The sequence below is a fragment of the Mesoplodon densirostris genome, chromosome 4 (genome assembly GCF_025265405.1).
Source record: "Mesoplodon densirostris isolate mMesDen1 chromosome 4, mMesDen1 primary haplotype, whole genome shotgun sequence".
Taxonomy (NCBI): domain Eukaryota; kingdom Metazoa; phylum Chordata; class Mammalia; order Artiodactyla; family Ziphiidae; genus Mesoplodon; species Mesoplodon densirostris.
Genome location: NC_082664.1, coordinates 169779179 through 169805321, shown reverse-complemented (window position 1 = coordinate 169805321; position 26143 = coordinate 169779179). Strand labels below are relative to the sequence as shown.

The 26143-nt window shown below is 36.1% G+C and overlaps 1 protein-coding gene across 1 annotated transcript in view; it reads right to left on the bottom strand.

Annotated features, from left to right (window-relative positions):
* Positions 1–388: 388 nt before the first annotated feature.
* The window catches only part of PLXDC2 (plexin domain containing 2), a 401022-nt gene continuing 375267 nt past the window's right edge, over positions 389–26143 (bottom strand). Inside the window, exon 15 of the mRNA XM_060095440.1 lies at positions 389–1393. Within this exon, the coding sequence (XP_059951423.1) occupies positions 1277–1393 (117 nt within the window). The 3' untranslated portion in view covers positions 389–1276. The remainder of the gene's footprint in view (positions 1394–26143) is intronic.

Here is a 26143-nt window from a genome sequence, read left to right as displayed (position 1 = left end):
ACTCTATGGAAGTATGCAGTAATGCATCTCGCATTTGTTTTGTCTTGATGACAAAATGCACTCTGAGTCACAAGAGCCTGCCTTGTGTTAGTTATAAACAAAAATATATTTATATATATATTTATGTAACTACTATGTGCTTTAAAGAAAATTACTGTATGATTCAGCAGGGTTCTTTCCTTCTTTTTATCGCCAGGGATGTGCTGCCTTGATTGGCTTCTTAGATTGGAATCGAGAATGAAATGGGCCTTTTGGACTGAAACGGCAAAAAGTAAAAAGCGAAAACAAAAACCCGTGTTTAGAATCCCTTAACATTTTTGCTTCAAAAACGATTAAGGAACTCTTCGTATTGTTTCCTTTTGTTTCCTTCAGCCAAGAGCAACTGTGGCTTCATAGGACTTCACAGTGGGCGGTGGAGGCAATACTTCTTAAAACAAATCAGATGTTTAACTCTGAGGCAGGGGAACCAGAGGCCTCCTTTGCCTCTCCCTCCTTTCTCACCCTTAGCTAAAAGGCTGCGATTCTGTCACTGCTCACAGAGTGGGCAACCAGAACAAAGAAGACGGAGGCGGAGTCGGAACCTCCCGGACAGACAAAAGATTCATCCTGTAAAGTGATGAACTTGTTGGAACAGGTGGGTCTAGACCAGAAAAACAAAACCCTTTAGCCACATGTCTGGTGAAAAGACAGAAAAACCTCTTATTTTGTGTTTATTTTTGCTCCTGCATCAGCTCCTTTTCTCAGCAAACTGAAATATTCATCATTGCTCTTTTGAGTGAATGGGGTCAGGCTGTGGAACACAGTTATTAGAGAAGAATATTTGAACCAAGGTGTAGATCCCTCGTGAACTAAAGCTTTATTATTTTTTGTCTTGATCCCTTTGCAACCCTGCACCTTAAGCCAACAGCATTGTAATCTTGTCATATTTCTGATAAGTCCACAGGAGATGTGCTGAGTGAACTATAGAGGTCATTCCACTAGGGAATTCTATGTTCAGTGGTAATTGGTGTCCTCTATAAGTTTTAGGGTTGTTTTTTTTAACCCTTCCTGGGCTGGGCTTGTCCAGAAATCTCATCTCCTTCTGACTACAGCAGCTTAGGGCTCGTGTGTGTGTGTGTGTGTGTGTGTGTGTGTGTGTGTGTGTGTGTGTGTGTGTGTGTGTGTGTGTGTGTGTGTGTGTGTGTGTGTGTGTGTGTGTGTGTGTCTTAAAGGTATAGGCAAATTTTTAGTCTTAACACCTGTAAGCCAGCACTGGTGCTGTTCTGTCCTAGAAATTTTAGCACTGCTCTGATACAATAAAACCTTCTTTCTCTCCAACTGGTTCAACCTCAGCATAGGCAGGATGGCCAGAACCTCTCCGAAACTTCATCGCAGGCCATCTGCTTGGGCGTCTCTGAAACAGGAAATGCAAAATAGTGAACACCAGGGTGATGGTCATATCATAAGAAAAATATATTTGCCAAATATTTTAGATGAACTTCTGATTTAAATTTAGTAACATATTAAATGATCTCATTACTGCCACAGTTGGCATTATACATGCTCAAAGCACTCTCCATTATGGCAGTACCAGAGCCTCCCAGGTGACACTCCCTTGGCCATACCTCCCCCCATAGAACTGAGAGCTTCTCAAAGGCATGGTTTATGCCTTATGCATATTTATGTCTAAAAGACTCCATAAGTGTCCAAATATAACTAAGCAAGAGCGAACGGTCATAAAAAACAAGTCTTCTTAATGTGTAGCCACTGACACTTTCTTTTCTCTAGAAGTTAATAATGATATCACTTCATTTCACTTATTAATTCACTCAAAAACTTAAGGCCATAAAATTCTACACAGTTCTTATAAGTGTGCTTCAAATTTGGTGCTAGACTTCCTAGCCAAAACAACTGTCCCCAAAACAAAACAGAACAAAAACTAAAAGATCAATCACATTAATATTAAGCTAAGACTTCCCATAGATGACTTTTATGTTTGAAAATTAACAGATGTCGTGCCCTGAAAACTGAATCCAGCAACAGAGGGCGCAGACAATCTCAAACCTATGTAAATAATTGCACATATAGACACTGGTCCTAAAATACAGGTTATTTGTATTGACACTTCTCCCCAGCACTAGGTCCATCAAACAAACCTTCTGTGATTTACGAATAGAAGTGCTAAAATGAATTATTAAGTTCCAGCAGCAGAAGACACTAAAAGGCATTTCGCGGCCACAGTGACACTAGAAACTATTACTCCATTTATCAGAGTTCTTGCAATTTTGGAGTAAATAAAACAATAAATATTAAAGGAAGTTTATTTCCATCGAAAGCATTTCAATGTGAAAAATGTTAAATATCAGTGTAGATATACAGGCATTTAGCAGCTTTCTAGATTTGCCAATTACATTCCACTGTCATGATTAATGGCTGTAAAAGAGTTTTCACATTAGGTAGGAATGACTATTAGCTCTACCTTCTGGAAAAACACCAATCACGGTCATTGCATCCTACTAAAAATATTATGTACTGTCTATATAACATTATGTGGTCAGAATGCTTTATATTTATTAGCTGATTAAGTCCCAGGATGTAAGTGAAACTGAATTACCTTTACTTTCCAAGAGAAGAAGGTAAACCTGAGAGGGCTAAAGAGCAAAGTAGTGTGTCTTTGTTGGAACTAAAAATCATCATCAATGGAAATATACTAATCGTTTCTAGGGAGATGGACCCTGTAATTTATGGTCACTCCTGTTTGTGGGAAAATGCCCATAGGCTCACTCTTTATAACCCCCACTCTGGTGTCAGTTACTTCACAACTGGGCTTCTTAGGGCACGGTTGCCCTTGTCTTTCTCTGAGTGAAGCAGCACCACTAAGTCTGTTCTGAAGCCCCACCTTCCAAGGCCCACCTGGCCTGTGGGTCCAGCAGGCAAGTACAGCCCTGTGAAGCAGCACATAAAGACACTGTGCTACAGGTGGCCATTAAAAAGGAGTGCGGATTATCATCAAGAAGACAACAGACAGCAGGTGCTAGTGAGGATGTGCTGGAATGGGAGGCAATCCTCAGACACTGTAGGTGGGAGTGTAGATTAGTCCAACCACTAGGGAAAACAATAGGGAAGTCCCTCAAAAAGTTTAAAATAGATGATCCAGCAATTCCACTTCTGGTATAAACCCAAAGGAAATGAAAACAGGAGTTTGAAGAGATAAGTGCACTCCCATGTTTATTGCAGCATTATTCACAATAGCCAGGATATGGAAACAACCTGAATGTCCATCAGTGGGTGAATGGATAAAGAAGAGGTGGGATACACAGTGGGATATTATTCTGCCATGAGAAAGGAGGACATCCTGTCATTTGTGACAACATGGATGGACTTTGAGCACATTATGCTAAGCGAGACAAGTCAGAGAAAGACAAGTACTGTATGATATCACTTATGTGTGGAATCTAAAAAAGTCAAACCGAAAAGAGTAACAAAAAGTAAAACAGTGGTTACCAGGTGATGGGGGTGGGGGGATAAGATTGATGGTATTTAAGAGTATACGCTTGTAATGGGTATTAAATAATATTGTACTATAAGTATGTAATGCAATAAATGTCATTACAACAGCAACCATATTACAATATATAAATGTATCAAAGTAACATGCTGTATGCCTTAAATTTACACAACTTCAAATTTATCCAATAAAAAGGAGCACCATTAATGAGAATGTTGATGCTTGTGAAAGTTATATTTTATTAAGCTCTTAACCGTATTTCATGCAGTTAGTAGGTAATTTACATACACTATCTCATTTAATGTGTACAACTCAATCATTTACCTTTCGCACAAAACTAAAAAGCTAGCAAATGGCAGATCCAAGATTTAAAATGAGATCTGTCTACTTCCAAAGTTAATTCTCCCCACTGTAGAAATTAGTTCTTAAAATTCAGTAGTTCATGTATAACCTATCTGAAATTTGTGAACATGGCTCTATTTTTATTTCCATCTTAAACTATAACATTACCAACAACTTCAGGATTCTGTTAATAAGTCAGAATTACTAAGTTAATAATTCTCTTAGGTGAAAAGATTGAAGGATTATTGATAATGTTTATCATGTTCTTTGTGAACTCATCACAGAGGTTCTCAAAATTGAAAGTACAAAAATATTGGACAATGAAGCTTCCTCTGTTAACACAGCACAGACTTATTTTCTGAATTAACTGCATATCCTTAAAGAAAATTTCTTTTGATTTACCACTACTCATTGTAGAAAAAAAAATACCCCAACAAGATTTAAAATCACTAGAGATCCTACCACCCACACATAACTTGGTTCAACTATCAGTGTACATCACTTATATGCATTTCTAGAAACATTAAATCATTGCAAATACTGTTTTATGGACTCCTTTATTTCCAATTAAGAGCATGAAAAAATTTATGAACTATCCCTCTACAAAATTATTTTAAGTGTCTGTAGAGCAAACTACTTATAACTCAATATGATTTATACAGTCAATTTGATTTTGAGATTTTTTTCCAGATTTTTTGATAAAATAAATAATGCTACAGTGAATACTTTTGCTGCTAACCTGATGGGAATAAAATTATTGGGCCAAAGGGAATGCACAAATTATTTACTAAAAACACCTGAAATGTCTAACATGGTGCTAGATGCCATGTTGAAGGAAATATGACCAAAGAAAGGTATGAAACATGGTTTCCACATGGGAGATAAAAACCATTTCAGGGGAAAGGGATACATTGAGGTAAGACTTAATAAAGGGCTCAGACAAGCATTCTAAAGATGAACAAGATAGAAAAGGTATAATCCAACTACAATATTCAAGACTCCCATTTTATTTGTGCAAAACTGAAAATTTTATATTTACTCCTAGAGTTTTTGACCAGATGAAAATAGAGGGTATTTCCCATAATAATATGCTAAAATTTACAATGAAATCTAATAAATGTCATGCAACTGGGGTTTTAAACATTTGGTCCGATTTTACATTCTTTTGCAATTCCTTGATATCTCAATTCTAGCCCTAAAAATACCAAACAGAGTAATAAATTTACCAAAATTCTGCTTCCTTTCTAGAATGCTTTCACATATCAGAAATCAATTATATGATCTTAAATAAATCACTTGATTTCTCTGGGCCTTTGTTTCCTTATCTGTAAAATGATATCTGAGGATTTGTCCTCTAAAACTGTAGCATCCTTATGCTTGCTTCCCTGAGATAACTGACTTGAACACTGGAGAGAAAAATTATTTAAAAATCCTCTGGGTCGTGGTTCTCCTGATCATTGTCCCTCCTGCCTTCTTCCACTAACTTTTAGGATCCCTAAATTTAAAGGAAATCTATGTAAATTAGTCCTAACTGAAGTTGTTTTCCTAGGTCAATCTGTAATTGTTCAGAGATTTCCTTATATAAATGAAAAAAGGGGGCAGTTCTGTGACTTCCACAGAATGACTGAATGTTTAGTTCTCACAGAATGATCTTTAAGGTTGGTGCTATAATATGAGACATCTATCCCATGGACAAAGAATGGGCATCATGTCTGGCTCTGCCATGAAGTATGACGGACAGGTCACAACTTAGCATTTAATACTTTTTTCTTGAGGCTTAGACATGTCCAAATCTGTGTTCTTTTTAGAATGGCTAATTCAAATTGTTACAGAAACTGATGGGGGCCACAAGGTCACATGCTAACAGAGCAGGATATATGCTGAAAATTGAAAAATTCAAACCAGACTGTAATGTTAATTCATTACAGAGATTCAGGGTGTCATGCCTTAAAACATGACTGGGTGTAATGCGTGGGTGATCTCTAATTTCATTTCTGAGAATTATTTATGCGATTAATCAAATTCAGAAGTAAATGTTCACACTGATATGTTGGCACTGGGGTGGGCCATGAAAGCAGGTAGTCTCCCTAATTACTCCTTCAGAACTATTAATTGAACAGTCATCCAGATCTGTCTCGATGGTCTGTGGCAAGATAATTAGCTGAAATATCCACAAACAAACCTGCAGGGTACCCTGCGTTAGTAGTGTAAACAAAACTGCAACTGGAGACCTGTCTTCAAACGGAGAACAAAGCGGATAGTGCTTTTTATGGGTTAGAAGAACCCTTGAAAGGCAGTTACTAGGCGTGAGTGTGAAAGACAAGGGGTTAATTTTGAAATTCAAGGCTCATCTAGAAGACACCTGTGGTGCTTGATGGCGTTTGACAAGCAGTTGTTCTGAGATTTCTAGTATTTCTTCAGTAAACAGTAGGAAGTGGAAAGAGGCTGGGATCCTGAGGCACGGACAGCATCTCGGTCCTGTCACTTCCCAGCACAAGACTCAGGCACAGTCCCATGTTTTGTTACTTAGTTTCCCCATTTGGAAAATGAAATGAACTGGATGATTGTTTTCTCAAGATTTTCTTTTCTTTTTTAATTAAAAAAAATTAAGCCATAGACCCTTTGTTCCAATGAAATTTTACCTGGAAGCCCAAACAGGATCACTCAGAGTATAGGTCTCTCTTCATTGTGATGGAGGAAACCCTGCTCACACACTCCCTGAGCCCCCCGGGGGGGGGGCGCCTATGGATCCTATACCTTCTAGAGCATGTTTTTGGAAACTATAGAATGAAATCTGCATTTCTCACACTTGCATACAAATCACAAGGGATCTTGTTAAAATGCAGATTCTGATTCAGCAGGTCTGGGGAGAGGCCCGGGACTCTGTGTTTCTAACAAGGTCCCAGGTGATGCTGATGCTACAGGTCAGTTGGAACTGCAAGGGTAATGCTTCTCTACAGTCTCTGCAATCAGGAGCATTCTTTAAAAGTGGGGAGAAGAAAAAATATTGAACTTTCCTTGAGTCCCCAGTGGATCTTCGTGGAAATTGATGTGTTCATACAACTGGGTCAACCTTTCCATATTTAGCTTTGATCACTTTTGACTGTCCAGAGGAAGGGAATCTTTTCTCTTTTTCATACTTCTAAGTACAAATTATTCTCTAATCTCCTTATTTTGTGTTGAATATGATTTCAACACAGGTTACTTTCAGTTATAAATCTGGGTTGCCAGATTTAGCCAGATTTAGCAAATAAATCTACAGGACAACAGTTAAATTTGAATGGTAGATAAACAATGAGTAATTTTTTAAAACTATACTTCCTGGGACATATTTATGCTAAAAATTACTCATTGTTTACTTGAAATTAAAATTTATCTAAGTGTCGTGTATTTGATTTGGCAAACCTATCCAAAGGAAAACACAATATAATGGCTCTGGGCCCTGGCCAGTCAAACTTGCAATCTAATTAAAATAAATGACTCCTATCTGTGGCTGTGTCTCTTTGCTTCATGAATTATAGGTCACTTTTTTCTTAAAAAGAGTAACTCAAATGGATTTGTCTACCTTTTGGTGTGGCCAAGAATTCTAAGCAATAATTCTTGTGTGAAGCAAAGTCTGGGTGTTTTTCTTTTTTTTAAATTTTTATTGGAGTATAGTTGATTTACAATGTTGTGTTAGTTTCAGGCATACAGCCAAGTGAGTCAGTTATACATATACATATATCCACTCTTTTTTGGATTCTTTTCCCATATCGGTCATTACAGAGTATTGAGTAGAGTTCCCTGTGCTATACAGTAGGTCCTTATAAGTTACCTATTTTATATATACTAGTGTTTATATGTCAATCCCAATCTTCCAATTTATCCCTGCCCCCTACCTTACACCCTGGTAACCATAAGTTTGTTTTCTGCATTTTTAACTCTATTTCTGAGTGTTTTTTTACACATTCTCTACTCATCCTATTTTGGTTGCTTTTCCTCATGTAGAAGTTGTTTTACTGTCCTGCAGTTGCCTCTTTTCCAACCTAAAATTACGACTTGCCAATGGTCTGTTGCCTTCATTCTAGAACTCTGCTGTGGATAATCCTGAAGAATTAGTTAATACAACCATAGTTAATACATGCCCAAGATGAAAATTGTCCCAAAGCATGTGAAGAACAGCTATTTACTGGGAGTAACAAAATCATCATATTACTCACATAATTTTCCAAAAGCAAAAGTATTCTTAAAGGGGGAGGGACAGATCGGGAGTTTGGGATTGACGGGTACACACTGCTATATTGAAAATAGATAACCAACAAGGACCTACTGTATAGCACAGGGAACTCTGCTCAGTATTCTGTAATAACCTAAATAGGAAAAGAATTTGAAAAAGAATAGTTACATGTATAGGTATAACTGAATTACTCTGTTGTACAACTGAAACTAATACAACATTGTTAATCAACTATACTTCAATATAAAATAAAAATTAAAAAATAAAATGAAATTATGTGATTCTCTATTGGCTCCTAAATTAAGTACAAATTCTTTAATATGGGAAGAAAGATCTTTCAATCACACAGTTCAAACACTTAATGTCCATTTTTTTTTAATAGCCCACTGGATTTCAGACATGACTAAAAATAACATTATTTGGGGAGATTAAAAAAAGAGTATTGAAGTCAAAGCCCACCTTGGCCAACTGATTTAGAATCTCTCGCTGGGGCCCAGGCAGGTGGATTTTTTAAAAAAGTTCTTCGGGTCAGTCAGATGCACAGTAAGGGTTGAGAGCCACTTTCCATGTCTACATCCCATGTCTTCCTACTCCGAGCCTTCGCCTGTGGTTTTCCCCTAAACTGGAATGCCACTTACTTCATCATTTTTACTTATACAGACACTATCCGTTTCACATTATTTCCGAGGAAGATTTCTGGATTCCTACCTACAGATTAGAAGTTACTTTTCATTCTCCTGTGTTGTCTCAGACATTTCCTGATATTTTAGCTACATCTCTTGTCACATTTTAGCACACACTGTGGTTGTTTATGTGGTTACATACATGTACTCTATGTATCTGTCCTTGGAGTCAAAGTCATATCTGTTGAACTCTGAAGTAGCCGTGGCAGTGGTGTACTGAAGATATTTAACATCTGGAGTAGATCCTTTTTGTAACATCTGCCTCCTCTGCGAGACAACGTTATTTTCAGTCATAATCAGAAAGGGAAATGAATAATAATAATGGCCAGAAAAGAAGCAGATGCTGAAAACCTTCCTGTTTTGCACTTCATAGATATAATCACACCAGCAAAAAACATTATAAATAAAAAACAAAACAAATATTACTGTACAAAAAGGGAAGATGCAATGACAATGTGTTTTTGAAAAAAGGGGGAAAAGACAGATGAGGGAATATTGACGAATGAGTGAGGACCAGGTTCTGAGAACGATGTGCACTTTGCAATAATAGAATTGAAGTAACCCAAGTTCTTTTTCTTTGTCTTTACAACCATAGTGCCATAGTTCTTGCTTTTGAATCTACTGTTTTAACACAGATGCGTATAGTACTATGTGGGTTGGAGACCCGTTGATCCTGAACACGTACAAGGAACTCCAGATTCTTATGGAGTCATGATTCAAAAGAATTCATTTATTCTCTAAATGAATGCATGTAGCTGAGTCGGCTGTGAGGAGCCAAGCGTGTAGCTGGGAGTTCTCTGAACTAAGTTTCATGTAGAAGACAATATTCATCAAGGGAAAAGGAAGAAACCTGTGCTCAGTTGAAGTTTACGTATATGCTATGTTAGTAAAGCTCAATAGTGACTGAGTCAACTCTTCAGACCTTAGATTAGCAAAAGTTTTTAACACAATTTAGAATTTCAGGTACACAGTGATAATAAAAAGCTCACCTTTTTTAGTCAGTTCTATTGTAATTATAACATTCTCTATAGACAATGCGCCCCCTCATGACCTGCACCTGGGGCAGATTGCTCTCAAAGCCCTGCCCTTGGTTCCGCATTGATCTACCATGTCTAGCAAAGTGTGATGCACAAGGAGATTCACGAGTGTTCGTACAGACTTGCATAGATCTTCTACAGTTTATGCCCCGTGAGAGACTCAGCACACAGAGACATTTTTCCTCTTTTGATTTCAACCCATTATTGGGTATTTTGTTGCCCCAAATAAGAATGACTCATTAATAGTGACAGTGCATTCATGTGGATATAACTGCATTCAGTCTGCCAATAAAATTTCTATTTAAGCACCTCTATTTAAAACACAACACTAAACTTAAGGCATTTACAGTATATTAAGGGAAAATAAGGTATTTGCCTACAAAAGCTTGAATACACTTGAAGCTAAAAATGCAGACAAGGGATTTGATTACTCAGTATAAGGTCAAGTATGTGCTGAAAGTATTTAAAAGTAAATTTTATGAGTTTGGAGGAAAGAGGTCCTCTTTTGGATTTGAGTCATCAGAGACGGTTTCATGAGAAGATTGAACATGAAGACAGAGGACAGAATGAAACTCCCAGGGCGGACTGCAGGCTGCTTGCCGCTGGGTTTTTGCACTTTGTTTTTCCCCTCTACTGTATCCCCTGCAGCAACTTTAATAACTTCAACATTCTCTTCTTCAGGATTCCTCCTCAGTCATTTTGAAAATATCCACTTTTATCTCTTCTATATTGCTCATTCTATCTTATCTCAAAACAGCCACCTCCAAGGCCTGGCCATCTCACAGCACTGCACTACCTCTAACTCCTTTAAATTAAGTTCTCTCACCCTTACCTTAAATCCTCATCTCCTACCTTTTCCTATTCCAGACCCTAAGCTGTCACAACTACTGCAGAAAAAAGTTACATATTCGCGTTAACCCAGCCCCAAAGAATTGAGGCAGGAGGTAGATGGGCCCGAGGCTGAGCAAATGGAGTTCATCCCCTTTGGACAGAAACTCAATAATAGCAGGAAAATTGGAGAGGCTGAGCCCTGCCCAGATAAAAGACAAGAGACCACATATTTCTCATTCTTGAAGTCAAGGAGACCTTCCCGACTAGAAAGCTCCTTGGAGGTCAAAAGGGGAATAATGTCAATTTATCCATAGGCCTCTTTGCTGGAATCCATCTTGGCTAAGAGATGCACGTGCACACATGGGAGAATCCTGAGATGTACCAAATATGGACTCAGAACCAGGCAAATCAAAGTGATTGGCCAAAGGAAACCTGGAAGAAATGCCCCATATAAGTGATTCAATCTACCACGAGAGCACGTCTCTCTCTCTGAGTACCCCCCATGTGTCTATCCACAGGTACTCTTCCTCCTAAAAAACACTTTACTTGTTTCACTATTTTCCTTCCTTGTGGGAATTCTCTTCTGCAAAGCCAAAGGGCCAGCGCCTTGTCACTGACCACTAGTCTAGTGGCTAGGATTCGGTATCTCACCGCCGCGACCCGACCTCAATCACTGGCCAGGAACTGAAACCCTGCTTCAAGCAGCTGCGGTCCGAGGCCACCTGAGATCAGAATCCCACTCTTCCAACTGGGAACTCAGGGATTCATTCACTCTTCTCTCATTAAATCCTCGTGATACACCCAGACTCCATCCAATCCCAATCCGTGCTGTCCTCTCTCAATCTCATATTTCATCACCCATTTTTACTGAGAACATGAAGCCATTAAGGTGCTAACCCTTTCCCCTCTCTCTTCACTAAAGCCTTCATATCTACTCATCCTTTCTTCTTACCTGAAATAAAAAGATAGTCTTCCTCCTTGCATAGTTAATTGCATTTCCTACTCAATCCTGTCTCTACTTCATCCTTCCCTCCTTCCCAAGCACCTTAAAAAAAAAATCCGTTCATTTTTTTCTTTACCTTATGCCTATACTCAACATCAGAAAACCCCAAAACCAAAAAACCACCTTTACTTGATGTTTTTTTCTAGCCTCATTACTAAATCTCTCTTGAATGTCTGACTGAATCCACTGCCTTCACATTACACCACTAATTTTACCCCCTTAAATCTGATGTCTGCTCCTTACCTTGAAACTGCGTCCTCACGGGTGACAACTAATCTCCTTATCAAGTTAGTACCTTTTTTCTCTTCTAATTCTTTGGTGTCTCTAGAGCCCTTTGTACTGCTGCTTACTCTTGATTTTTGATACTTTCCCTTTTGCTGGTGCTCTATGACGGTGTATTTTCTTGCATCTTGGGTTTTTTTCTTTTGTTATGCCTTTCTTTTTTTTCTTTTACCTTTTACACTTGTCTCCTTCCCTGGTTTATGACTGCTAAATGTTAACATGTCCTAAGACAGCCACGAGCTCTCTCTCTTCCCCGTAGCATTCTTTATTCTCTTGGGGTTCAATTCTCACTATTGTAACTTGCATATTTTCTCACTCGACTGCTTTATCTTAATCCATTCCTTTTCTTCAGTTGCTTTTGAAGAGGCCCAATTGTGATCTGACCATCAGCTCAAACCAAACATGCTTAAAATCCACCCCCATCACTTTCATTCCTAAACTAACTTTGTCCTCTGATGTTTCTAATTCTGTGGCTAGAAAATTTAATTTCCCGGTGTCTCAGATTTTGTACTTTGGAATTATCTTTACTTCCTTCTCTTCATCCCACACATTTGATTCAAAGAATCAGGATACTCTCCCCACATTTACCACAAATTAGCTATAGGAGTTTTGGAAGTGCTTAACTTCTTGGACTCTCCGTTACTTTCTCTGTAAAACAGGGATAGAACAAATGCCTACATTTACGGACCTCACTGAGAATCAAAGATAATTAATTGAAAGCGCTTTCAGACACAAAGCTTTAAGCAAATGAAAATGGCTAAATTCTATCTTCTGCCTCCACATGGCTCTTGAAGTAGCCCCATTCCATTCCTTCCATTAATACCCTAATTCAGCTCGCAGCTCTCATCTCACACATGAACTACCGAGACAGCCTTCTAGCTCTCCTCTGCAGGTCTTTTCTCTCTTCTCCAGCTGTCTCCAGCCCCCTTCCCCAACACCGTTTTCAACTTCTACTCCTTTATTACATCACTGATGCTCACTGCCCATAGAAGGAAGCCCAGATTTTGTAGTTAGTTCTTCAAAGCTTGTCACATGTAACCTCCATCCACATTAAAGCTACTCCCAGTACTTGTCTGTAGATACCCATATATAGTTGAATAAATCAATCCATCTTGCCCCTTCTTGATCTAATGCTTTTGTAAAATCATAACATACCCCTCTTCCATGTGAATGGCATCTCCCCTTCCTCTTTGCTTAGGCACAGCCTGGCACTCTTTTGAGACTCTGCTCAAATACCGCCTCTTTAATGAAATTCCCCTGATTAATCTCCCTCTCTTTCCTAAGAATTTTGTAGTACTTGCCTGAACTATTCAGCATGGAACATACCGTTGATGTTCCCTGTATTATTATTAAATTCCTATGTGGCTATTTGGTCTTTAAAGTTTTTATGTTCTATGATTCCACCTATATAATAAGCTGGCATACATGATTATATACAGGGTGACCATATGACATTGTCCAAATTAGGACATTCTGAGAGCGAATGGGAGAACTAGTAACAACTTATATCAGACAACAGACATAAACTGGGTTATATTTTTCCCCTAGTTCCAATTCTGCAATATTAAGAACATCTACCAGATTGCATTTCACAAATAGGAGTTTCAGTTTTGATTGATTTTCCATGATATGAGCTGAGAAGATTCCAGGCTTCTTTGGTATTCGCTTATAATATTATGTTGATAATGCATTTGGCAGTATCTTTTGATTTTTTGAACTACACTGCCATGAGTGGTTGTCGTCTACTAAAATAGAGTAATAATTTGCTATTAGACAGGCAATTTACGCTGTGGAAAAGTAATTTGCAGTTGAGTGTGAAAACAGGCCAGGTCACTGGTGCCCAGTGACTTGGTTAAAAGACAAGATAATGCTGCCCTGCTCATAAATGTTCTAATAAAAGTCGAATGTGAGTTAGTGTTGATCTGTACAACAATAGGACTGGCTGTGGTCCCGAAGAGGCTGTTCTCATAAAGTAACTTGTATCTGGAGCATCACTGTGCTTCTCAGTGAGGTGAAAGAAAAGTGGCAAGTTAAACTCTAATCAGCCGTGACCTTAGGAATGGTAAATGATGAGTTATTTCCTGCCCTAAAGGGATTGCATGCTTTAGTCTACATTTAATCACAAGATTAGGAAACAACCCAATTAAATGGTTTATGCCATCGAATCCAAGGCTGGACACTATTCATGTGACGATTTAGTGTAATGCTTATCAATCAAGCCAGGACAAAAATAGATCTGTAATATTCGACTGGTATTTCAGGACATGTTTAATTTGTATATGTTTAAATAAAATTAAAAGGTTTAGAAAAAATTTAAAAGGCAGATAGCAAACTTTTTACCTATTTAAGGTACTATAGAAAAATAGATATGCATAATGGTATATCTTTTTTAAATTTGAGAAACTCGATCTATTTATTTTGGAATTTTGGATACACACTATCTCTTTTCAAGTCAATTGAGAAAGTGAAATCAAAAATAATGATGATCCTACCCATAAAAAATTGAATCACTGTGTTGTACCACTGAAATTAATATAATGCTGTATATCAACTATACTTCAATAAAAAAATCAAAAGGGGAACAATATAGCATTAGTATGGCAGAAAAATAAATGTTAAGGAATATCTGCTGTACAAGATCAATTGAAGGGATATTACAGATGCATTCATAACTGTTTTCATACAATGTTATAACTGACTAATATCAGTGTTTAATCATTCCTTACCTAGAGCCTCCAATGATGTTCATTACTATCCTTTACAAAGATTCATGTAATTTCCACAAAAGCTTAGCTGAAAGTGCAAGACATTCATCTTGTGATAAAGAAGTAATGATAACCATTGGAATGATACTATGTGAGCCAGGTTACAGTCCTGGAAGTAACTCCAACGTTCACAGCATTTTTAAAATGAAAGAAAGAAATAAAAAAATCAAGATGTCTGAGATAGATGAACTAGAACCTATAAAAATGACTCTTTTTATTGCACAATCAATGGTATTATATCCAGGGGTTGAGAAAATGGTTTGTGAATTATTTAGATCACTCTAGATCACTTTTTCTCTTCCTTTTTATCATTTGGGTAACTCACCAACATTCACATAAGAAAGGAGGGTAGGTATGGGAAATAAATAAACCTCTCCAATAAATACAAGGGAGGAGTAGGAAAAAGATGAATACCTCCAATAAATATTGGTATTTATATAATTTTTGGCTAAGACTAATGACCATCTTTTAAAAAATAGTGCTTTTAACACTATGCTGATGAAGGCAGTTGGGAGTCAGCAAATTTGGTTTTAATTCCTGGTTGGATTACACGAGAGGTTAAGGAATTGACCAAAAGTCCCAAAGTTAATAAATTAAAAGCTAGAATTTATGCAAGGTCTGTCCTCTTTGCACTGCACTCTTTCTACTGCATTTAACTGGTTCCTGCTTCTGTTACCGTCAAACACTAAGGCCTCAGGCAAATCACTTCCCATCTCATGGGAAGTTATCCACGTTCTCATGTAGAAAATGAGAAACTGGACAAACACTGGTTCTCTACTTACTATGAACCTACAACCTTCTGTTAGTCTTATATCTGATAAATATGTGCCAGTAATTTTTGAAAGGGCAATATTTTAAAATCAACATTAGTTTTATGCATTTAAAACATATGGCGAATGACTCAACTAAAATATACCAGTAAGATTTACATTAAAAATATCTTAATACATCATCTTAAAACATCAGTGCTGCAAATTCAAGACTTATTTATATTTCCAAGTATACAAATGTTTATTCAGGGAAATGAAGTCTAATTTCTTTTTAGGTGAGACATGTAATGCAAAAGTTGTGAACCACTGCATTTGATTTTTTCCTTAAATTTCCTGCTGTCTTCAACTTTCTATCATTTCATGATTCTGTTTATTGAAGTTCTACTTGGATTATTTTAGATGAGACTATTTAGTCAGCAAATATTTATAAGTATTGTGCTTGTCCTGGGGATAAAAACAGTGAATGAGACAGATGTGCTGTCCCCTGGAGCTACTATATGGTTATTAAAGTTCACTCAGAAGTAAAATAAAATAATACAATGAGGGAAGTCTTTCTGATTTCGTTTTAAAGACAGTCCCTTGAAAGAACTGATCAGTCAGTTCCACCTATTAACCAGAGTTGATAGAAAATAATTTCAAATCTCATAACCTCTGGTTACTTATTTGTCCCACTGAAATATCATAAATTATTTCATTAAAAAATAGATATATACTCAGTTTTTCCAATTACACTAAATATATTCTGCTAAATAGATTTTACAGTTGGTAAATAAAAATTTAAGTCCAAAAACATAATTGTTAAGTTTTTTAAAATATATTTTACTCTTCCTCTTCTATATTCCTGTTATTTTTATAGACAATATATGTCTTGTATAACTTTATGTTATTATAGTTTTTTTCTCCAATAATTTCATTTCTTTTACATTTGGATTTGTCACTAGCAATATATTTATCACCTTGGTTTTCTTTTGACTTGAATTTTTTCAACATCGTCAGTGGTTTTTAGTCCATCTGTTTCCTTTTTTATATACTTCTCTTTCTAAACAAATTCTAATGCAATTATGTTGTTTGTCAAAACATACCCAGCCCCATGATTTTCCCTGATATTTCATTGTCTTAATGAATTTATTATGTGGCTTTACATCCACTAGATGGCAACTATTTTCTCTATTAATAATCCTTCTTTTAATGTTTTCAATGGCTTAATAAATTGAAGTTTATTTCTTGTTCACATAATAGTCCAAGACAAGTGTTCCTATAGGCAGGCAACTTCCTTCCATGCATGGATCAGGCTTTTTTCAACTTGGCTTCTCCAGTCTCTTGGACTGTGTATCCAGTTGGTGGAAGAGGACGTAAGGTGTGTAAAAGACACATCCAATTCTGAAAGCCTTGACTTAAAAGTGGCACACATCACTTACTGTTGGTGATCAGTAGTCATATGGCCACATTCAGATGTAAGAGAACCTGGGAAATGTAATCTTAAGTTGCATAATTACTCACCAGTCACAAATCTCTACTATGGAACTGGGAACACAAATTATGCTGAACAGTTAGCCATCTGTATTATTCAAATTTACCTCTTTTTAATGGCTTATATGAGGCCCAGAGATTTACAAATATAAAACACTTAATACAGTATATGTCAGATCAAAAGCAATAATAAATGATATATTACTACTTGTAACATTATTATTTTAACACTCAGTGAATGGGAAATTAGAATGTGCATATATAAATGATGCACATTATCATGAATATACATATGTATAATTATTATATAAATTAAAACATGCATGTATAAATTAGCAGCTGCATTTGCTTTTTAAATTAAAGTATACTTGACATATAATATTAGATGTAAAATTAGCAATTGCATTTAAAAATGTAAATGGAGTAACATATAGAAAAAATATTGTTAACATTTTCTAAACAATTCCAAAATGTTTGTTGTCAGGTGAAGGAAGCTGAAACATGAGATACATATTCTATCAATAGCCACCTTCAAATGTACAAAGGACAGTCATATGGGGAAAGTGTACAGAAGTTTCTGAGTGGTGCCAACTCAGTTCACAAGTTCTTGTTTGAATTCTCTTTTGTCATTTTGTTTATTTGAAGCTCTTCTCTAATAGATTTCTCAGGAAAAGCTCATGAAAACAACATTGCCAGACTCTTGTATGTTAATAATAGTTTACTGTGCCCTTTATACTTGAAAATTAGTTTTGCTGGATATAAAACCTTGGCTTACATTTCCTTTCCTTTAATATCATTACCCCATTTTCCTATGGCTTAAAAAATTGCTGTCAAAAAGTTGCTGATTATCTAATTCATATTCCCTTAAAAGTCAGGTGTTCCATTTGTCTAAGTGCACAAAGGATTTTCTTTCTTTCCTTAAAAAAATCATCCTGTGATTTCAGAAGAATAAATTTTAATGTTAACCAATTGGTTTTGGTTTTGGTCAATAATCTCAGGTACACATTGTCTTCTTTCAATATTTAGATTTTTTTTTAAGTTGCAGGAACTTTGTAAAAAAATCATAGTTTATATAATTTTTACATTTTGTGTTTACTTATTTATTGCTTTGGTTTTCTTCTTTAGGGATTCCTATTATCCACATGTTGGGTCTTTGTAAATCTTCAATGTTTGTCATTATCTCTCAAATCTTTTTTATCCCCTTCTTTAGTTCTTTTCAATTTTAAACTTTTCTTTCTTTTAACCTTTTATTTCTCCTAGGTCATGAAGAATTGTTTATTTGCTCTTCTCTTATTCTAGTTTTTTCCTCATTTCCAAAATGATTTTTTCTTTTATTTCTGATTTTTTCTTTTATTTCTAATTCTTAAGGATGTTCACCACATTTTTTAGTTTATATAATGCCAATTTGAGTTGTTCTTTAATGTTATGCATCATTTTCTTAATGCTTTTAAGCTAGTTTTGAAATAGTACTTTAGAGTTTTCAGTACATTTTTAAAGGCATGTCTTTCTGATATGCTTTCACTGACTGTAGGGATATATTGGGTTGGCCAAAAAATTCACTGGGGTTTTTCCGAACATCTTATGGAAAAACCTGGACAAACTTTTTGGCCAACCCCATAATTCTGCTCTTTATTCTCTTTAAATTGTAGTATCTTTGCAGGGATTTCACCTCCATATTTTTCTTCTGCTTATTTTTATTCACATTTGGTTTCTCTGAACTTTCAGAAAGAGGACTGGCTGAAGTAACATCAGTAGTTTCAGAGTTCCCTCTTCTGTTGTTCTTCAATTGTATTAAAAACATATGATGGCTTGCTCTCTGATATTTCCTGACTCTGTTTCCCTGCATAACTTTAAAAGAACCTCCCCTGACCCCTGCTTTTAAAATCTCTGCTGTCTCTATCCTGCTCAATTCTGAATCCACTCCCAGGGTTTTGTCCAAGCGTGGGCACTGTCATGGAAGATGGCCCTGGCAGGTCAATTTTGAGAATTCTTCAAACCAAACCACTCTAGCTCCTTCAGAAATTTATACATAGGGCCCATGCACTCACCTGCAACTGGGGTTGGCACTTGCCCTTCCCATTTCTTGCTGCTGTTCTCACATTAGCCTGCTGTATTTTCTAGTCAATGCCTATTGGCTATTTTGTGGTTCTCCTGTTTTCATGCCTGTTGGACACCTTGTTGCTACCCTTTGCTTTCTTGCACACAGATATGGACAATATTCAGGTCTTGTGGATATCGGTGGCTTGTTATTATCTGCTGTATTTGAGGGTTCATATTTATATTTTGGACATAAGTTGTCAGCTGGTTTTGTTGTAAATGCTGCCCACAAGTTTTTGATTTTGATATCCAGTTATTCTGTCTGTTTTTATCTGGATATTTTGGAAGCAAAACATTTATGCTGCTACCACCACTAGCAACTTCCTAGAAACTTCCATTAGTACTATCTTTTGATATTTAAAGGACTTTTTTTTCATTTACTCTTTGATCACATCATTTATTACTATAAAGTCTTTCACAAAATTGATTTGAATGAAAATATCACTGAGAATACTTTAGTCTTATACCTACTTTTCATTGACAAATAAAAAAAACAGGCAATTGTTCTACTATGTGCTGAGGTAAATGAACGACTGAATATGTATATATATTTATATATATTAGGCTCATAAAGGCAGGAAGGCAAGGCAGATATTTATCTGTCTCTTTACTACTTGGAGGTCAATAAGAGATAATGATATATTTTCTTAAGTGGAGATTCATGGAGGGAAGATAACTAAGTAGCTGTGCTCTCGTCTTACCTCCTCCTGATCAAGATTGGGGATCTACACTCTGTTCTACGTCAGGGAAACAGATTTGCACCTGCCTGGAATGTGACTCAGCTGCATCATTTACTGCACATGGGAGTTTCAATGTGAATGAAATCTGTGTTTTCTATAGTTAAGAGAAGGGTGAGAAGAAAAAAGTACTTTGCCCATTAGCAGTGATTATAATATGAAGATATTAATGATCACAGATTGAAATAAAATAGGAATAGGAAAAATGCCAACTTAAATTTCAGAAAAAATGTTTGAATGAGAATATTAAAAAATTCCCTAAGGCTTCTTTGCAGTGTAAGGGAAGGAAACAGAGTAGCAGAAGTGATTTTAAGTGGCTGGAGCTTACATGTTATACCAAAAGCTCTCAGAATAGTCTAAATCTTAAGAGAAAGGGAGAAAAAGATGGAGATAGAAAGAAAACCACAAATGAGTTTATTTCTAAGTGCAAAGTGCCAAGTATGCTTTGCTTCTCCTACCTAAAGAAATCATACATACTTACTTGTCAACCTCACCTCTTAGTAAAACTTAAGAAATTCATTTGCTGAGAGAACCACAGGAGAAAGCAAAATAGCACTTTGTATCTCTGGTTCTATGTTACTTTATTCTATTTCAAGTAACCCTTACTGGGAAAGATTTATTTAAGGCACTTTGTACCGGTTGTTACTTTCCTGATAAATTCCTTTGTTTTTATGCAGACCTTTAACTAAAGACAAACTGGAGCCCTGCTTGTCCTGCAGCAATATGAACATGAAATCTACCAACTTCCTTAAAAGGTGAAGAGTTGGTGGGTCCCTCTCCACCTCAGAGTATCACGTCACAACTAACTATATTCTCTGGATAGGAGAACTATAGTCTTCCTTGTAGTCTTGTTGTGTGGGCATGAGTTTTACTTTTTCACTCTGGGCTATGAAAAAATAAGATGTCTTCAAAAACTGGGAGATTGTGTGAGCAAACACACAATCATGCTTTCTAGTTTACTTTGTCATTTTTGTATTTTTCTGAAACATATACGACTTTGTGGGTGGAGGGGGCACCAGAATATTCAAGACTTACAGGGATAGAACAAACCTTAAATTCATTCGAGTGCATACACATATATAATGCTTAAATACATTCTATGAAGTCCTGAATAAGGGGCCTTCTTGAATGCTTAAGGACCTCTGGTGATGAAAAGCTTATCACCCCAGAGCCTCTGAGTACCATCTCTGGGTACCTCTGATTATTAGAAAGTCTATATTTAGCCTTTATTCGTATCTTCATAGCTTCTCCCCAGAGATCCTCATGACCATCCTTGAGATCCATCCAGAAGAAGTCAGACACCTCGTTCATGGGAGAGCCTATCAACAGTGGTGGGAGCTACCATGCTCCTCCTTCTAGACTTTTCTCAGCTAGAACTTCTCCTTTCATTCATATTCCAGGCACGAGTCAGAAGTCTGTAATAATCATTCTCCTCTAAACACATTTAAGGTTGGGTACGTTCCTCCACTGTAGGGGTACACATCACTTTTGGTGAGATGCCTTCCTACTCTTCATGAAACGTGATACATTTTAAAATTGACAGTCATATATTATAAATTACAAATTTTGAGATTGCTTCTCACTAAAATTCAATGTTTTTTATCCTCACACTACATCAAATTTTCTCCACATTAAACTTGTACATATTCAAGATGCAAGCCCAATTACCAGCTACTGAATCACAGATATTTCAAGGTCAACGGCAAGGAAAACTTGAAAAACTAAGATATGTGACATAAATTCAGATAGAAAACAAAAAGACCCTGATATACAATTAAAAGAAGATTATCCCTTACTACAATCCTAGAACTTTACATTGCACTGAGATTTAGAATAATTATCATAAATTTATTTTCTTTTTATAGAAAAAAAAGTTTTCTCCTTTTAACAGAACAAATATCATTTCTCCTTTTAAAGTTTTTGCCAAGGATAACACTGGTCCCAGAGTCAGTGTTCACAAAAAAGTTTTTTTGAACAGATGAATGGCTTTCTCATTAAAATATAAATATTGTAATTAGCTGCAAGAAGAAACAGAACTAATAATTCTGACTCTATATTCCCTTACTATATGATGTAAGAAAAGTTGTTTTAATTTTGAATTGAAAATTATTTTGTTTATATTAAGAAAGTTTTCATGAAAGTTTCACCTCAAGAAAATAGAGCAAAATAATCTTAATCCACTTGCAAATTAAAAGTACCTTTGCCTAATTATTTCTAATGGAATTACAAAGAGCATGATTACGTCTATCATTTAAAATACATTTCTTTATATTTCTGTTCTCTAGATTCTGAATTTTGAATCTTCTAAACTCAAATTTTAAAATTTCAATTTTCTTACAATCACAAATAATTCTAGTATTTATTTATAAACCAAAGCATGTCATGATAATCAAATTATTTAGTTTAGTTGTTTTGTATTTCTGTCAGAAAAAAATTATTATGTGGAATTGGTGGAAAAATAATCTATAATTGAATAAATTTATTATTATTGCGATGCAATAATTATTGCTAAATTAAAGTTTCTATTATCTGTCTCCACAAATAGACAGACTTGAGTATTTATTTTAACAAAAAAGTTACCAAAATCACAAGGAAGAAATTACTCAACAGTTGGTACTATAAGTAGAGCAATCTTCTTTTAAAGAGACTACAGAAAGAAAAGATTGGAATACCTAAAACTTATATCATATACTTAAAATGACATAATTCAGGTTTACAGACGCCCAAGTGGACTGTAGCTCTGCGGGTTTTTATTTATTTATTCATTTAATTCTTCCATCTCTTAAGGGCTTCCCTGTGGAGATTTTATATACATGTATAAAATATACATATTATACATAAAACACACATATATAAATATGCATGATATAAATATAATAGGAATATATATAAAATTTATTTCATGGTTTTATGCACTATGAAAAATAATAAGTTAAGGAATGGTAATTAAGAAGCAATTAGAGCAGAGAGCTCAGTGAAATATTAAATAGTTTATTCACTATTTTTAATAATTCTCCCTGATGAAGGGAAGAAAATATTTTAGTTTTAGGAGTTTAACTTAAAACGTGGTATGCAGAAGAGTAAATTAAAGACGATACCTATAAAAGAAATGTTATTTTGGTAACTGTGTAAATAAGGGAATCACCATAAACTTGAACTGATGTCTCAAAAACATTCAATCATGCACATGAATAAGATTCTAGCATCTTAGAACAGATACACAAAGAGTGTCTTTAAAAATATGCAAACCATTTTCACCTTTTTTCCCCTATATATTGCTAGATTTCTGGAAATCTGCCGTCTAATAAAACAGCTTCTTTAACGAGGGTGTCAAACCATTTCAGCTAGGTTTTGCCTAATCTTTCCTTCTTCATAGCAGTTCACCAGAAGTGAAGGCCAGCTTTTGCCTCCTCTAAGAAATAGAAATAAATATTTTGTTTCAATGAATCATTTTTTCCTTGAGTTTTCTTTAAGACTGAAATAAGACTAAGGAATGCCTTAAGGGAAAACTCAGTTATGAAAAAAACCTGTGACTTCCAGATAAAAGGATCCTTTGGTCTCTGAAACGAATTCTCTGTCTATGGTGCAGGCCGCCAACAGGCCATGTCTTCCTGCCTCCCAAGTGCTGCTCATTAGGCAGCTGCAAAGCCAGACGCCAGACTTTGAGCAAACACTTTTCCTCCCCAGCACCAGCCTCTGAGTCCTTGCCTGGCTCCTTTCCTCTGGCTTCTTTCCTGGCACCACTACTGACTGCCAGGAAAAGTTGAGGGCCACAGCTGCCCATCTTCCTTTAATCATATTCTCCATGGGTCCTTGTTATTCCCAAATATTTCTTGGGGTGAGAAATCCCTTGAGTGACAAACTGCTCAGAAGTCTGTGGTTATGCCTCCGCTGTGGCAGCGCAGCCTACAGGCCAGGAAGAGTCCTGAGTTCAAGTACTGGGTCTGAAACCAGCTTTGACGTGCCCCAGGAGAATTGTTTCACCATCCTGGGTTTCTGTCTCTACATTGGACTTGCCTCCAACAAAGGTGGAGAAAGAACACTTCCCACTTAGGTCCCAGGAACAGAGCGCTCTGCTGGTTTGGATTTATCTGTATTTTATAGTACCTAGGGCTGTGCAATGGAGTGCTAGGGATGCTCAAAGTTGCAGAAGAAAGAAGACTCATCTTTTGAAATGTTATCTTTGGTTGAAGGATGGGGGGGCAGAATCATTTTTTTAAAAATTTACATTAGGGCTTCCCTGGTGGCGCAGTGGTTGAGAGTCTGCCTGCAGATGCAGGGGACATGGGTTCATGCCCCGGTCCGGGAAGATCCCACATGCTGCGGAGTGGCTGGGCCCGTGAGCCATGGCCACTGAGCCTGATCGTCCGGAGCCTATGCTCCACAACTGGAGAAGCCACAACAGTGAGAGGCCCATGTACCGCAAAAAAAAAAAGAAAAAAAAAAAAAAAAAATTTACATTAAACAAATGTGTCTATATTATAGAGTATAATGCAAAATTCCCACAAGTTTTTAAGACAAAACATAAACCCACAAGGAGATGTAGGTAAGGTAGATACTGGAGGGAATTCATACACTTTATTTTGAAAAGGTTACAAAATCCCTGGGTTGCATGCATGCTGATGTTTCTTTTTGTTTCGACATCCTATGAGTTTGAGGATAAAAAATACTGGGAACTTCCACTAAAGGCAGATATTTTGGTCCCCTGGAAATAATAAGAATTTTAAGGCATGATATGAACAGTGACTGGTATTTAGACATTTATGTCCAGGTTTTACTGTGAAAACCATCGTGTGACTTCAAGTTCAAATTAGTATGCACAATTTAAGAATGGTGAGACTGTTTTGTCCTTCAGGAAAATTAACTGTTTTGGAGAGAAGTCTTATTTACTTATGCATGTGTGTGTATTATAAATATCTACCCAGAACTGATTATTACCAAATTTGAAGTTCAGGAACAAAGGTCATCATAAACTCTTATATCCTTCATTATCTGACTAATAATATCTTGCTGCTCAAAAAAGGTTAACATTTTCTCTAAGCATTTTATGAGGACTGCCTCTTTTATAACTAAACATTCAACTTGAGATCCATACCTAGCTTAAAATATATTTATCTTCTCTCTTTCCTCACTAGTATGGAAGCTGCATGGCAGCAAGGATGGTTTCTTGTCCTTTTTGTTTATCTCTGTGTCTTGGGTACCTGGCACATAATAGGGGCTCAACAAATTCAAATAGATGAATGAATGAATGGTCAACATATCAGATAGCTTTGTCAGCCACCTCTCTCCTCAAGCATCTAACTTCTCCCTTGTGCTGAAAATCACCTGGTTTTCTACTTTTAAAACATATGGAGAGAATCAGATTTTCTGTTTAACCCCCCTCTTCTCTGCAAGGTTTTCTCTATAAACCAGCATTGTCTAGTAGAAATAGAGTGTGAGCCATCAACATAATTTTAGAAGTGTCTAGTAGCCACATTAAAAAGTGAAAGTAAGTGAAATTAATTTTCGTAATATACTTTATTTAAGCCATTATACCCAAGATATTTTCATTTCAACATGTAATTAATATAAAATTATTAATACATTCTCTTTTTGTACTCAAACTTCCAAAACTGGTGTGTATTTTATATGCATCTTATTCCAGACTAGCCACAGTCCAAGTGCTCAACAGCAACACAGGGCTAGTGGCTGCCACACTGACAGCACAGCTCTGTCCCTGTCTTTTCTCTAATCCTTAGAGTAAAAATTATAATCCACTCAGAGACAAACTCCATTACCATTGCCTTGTCTTAGTGCTCTCCTGAAACATGAAGGGCCTTGTTCCTATAATTCTCTACCATCTTTAAATGAGTCCTTTGTACTGATTTCTTTCTCTCTGAGGACGTTCTCAATAGTGCCTTACAGCATCAGCAGCAGGATAGGGTATTCTTAGTTTTTGCTTTTCTGTTATCAAAAAAACTAATATTTTACTCATAGAATCTATTTTGTCAAGGTATTGATCATCTTTATCATCACAGTTTTACCGTTTCTCTTCATTTTTATTAATATAGAACAGTCACATCTGCACATGAATGTCTAAGTATCAGCCATTGTTTAGAATGCTAAAGAAAATTAAGCATAGTGTTCATCATGAATTCTTTTATTAAGATTGTTAATTGAAATTATTTTGTTTATGGTCCACATAGAATCCTTTCATGGGATTGTTTTTTTCATATGGTTACCACTTTATACTATTACTTTCTTGGGCTTTGATTAGATTACATTTTCTGTATCTTATTTTAAAATCTTAAATAGTGTTATGTGATAGTATTCAACAGTGCAAACATTTATGTCTGTAGCCCATATTCATGCCATAAAAATTTATTAAAAATCACAGAATCTATGCTTAGGAATGTTCAGCAAACATTAAATTTGATGTAGAAC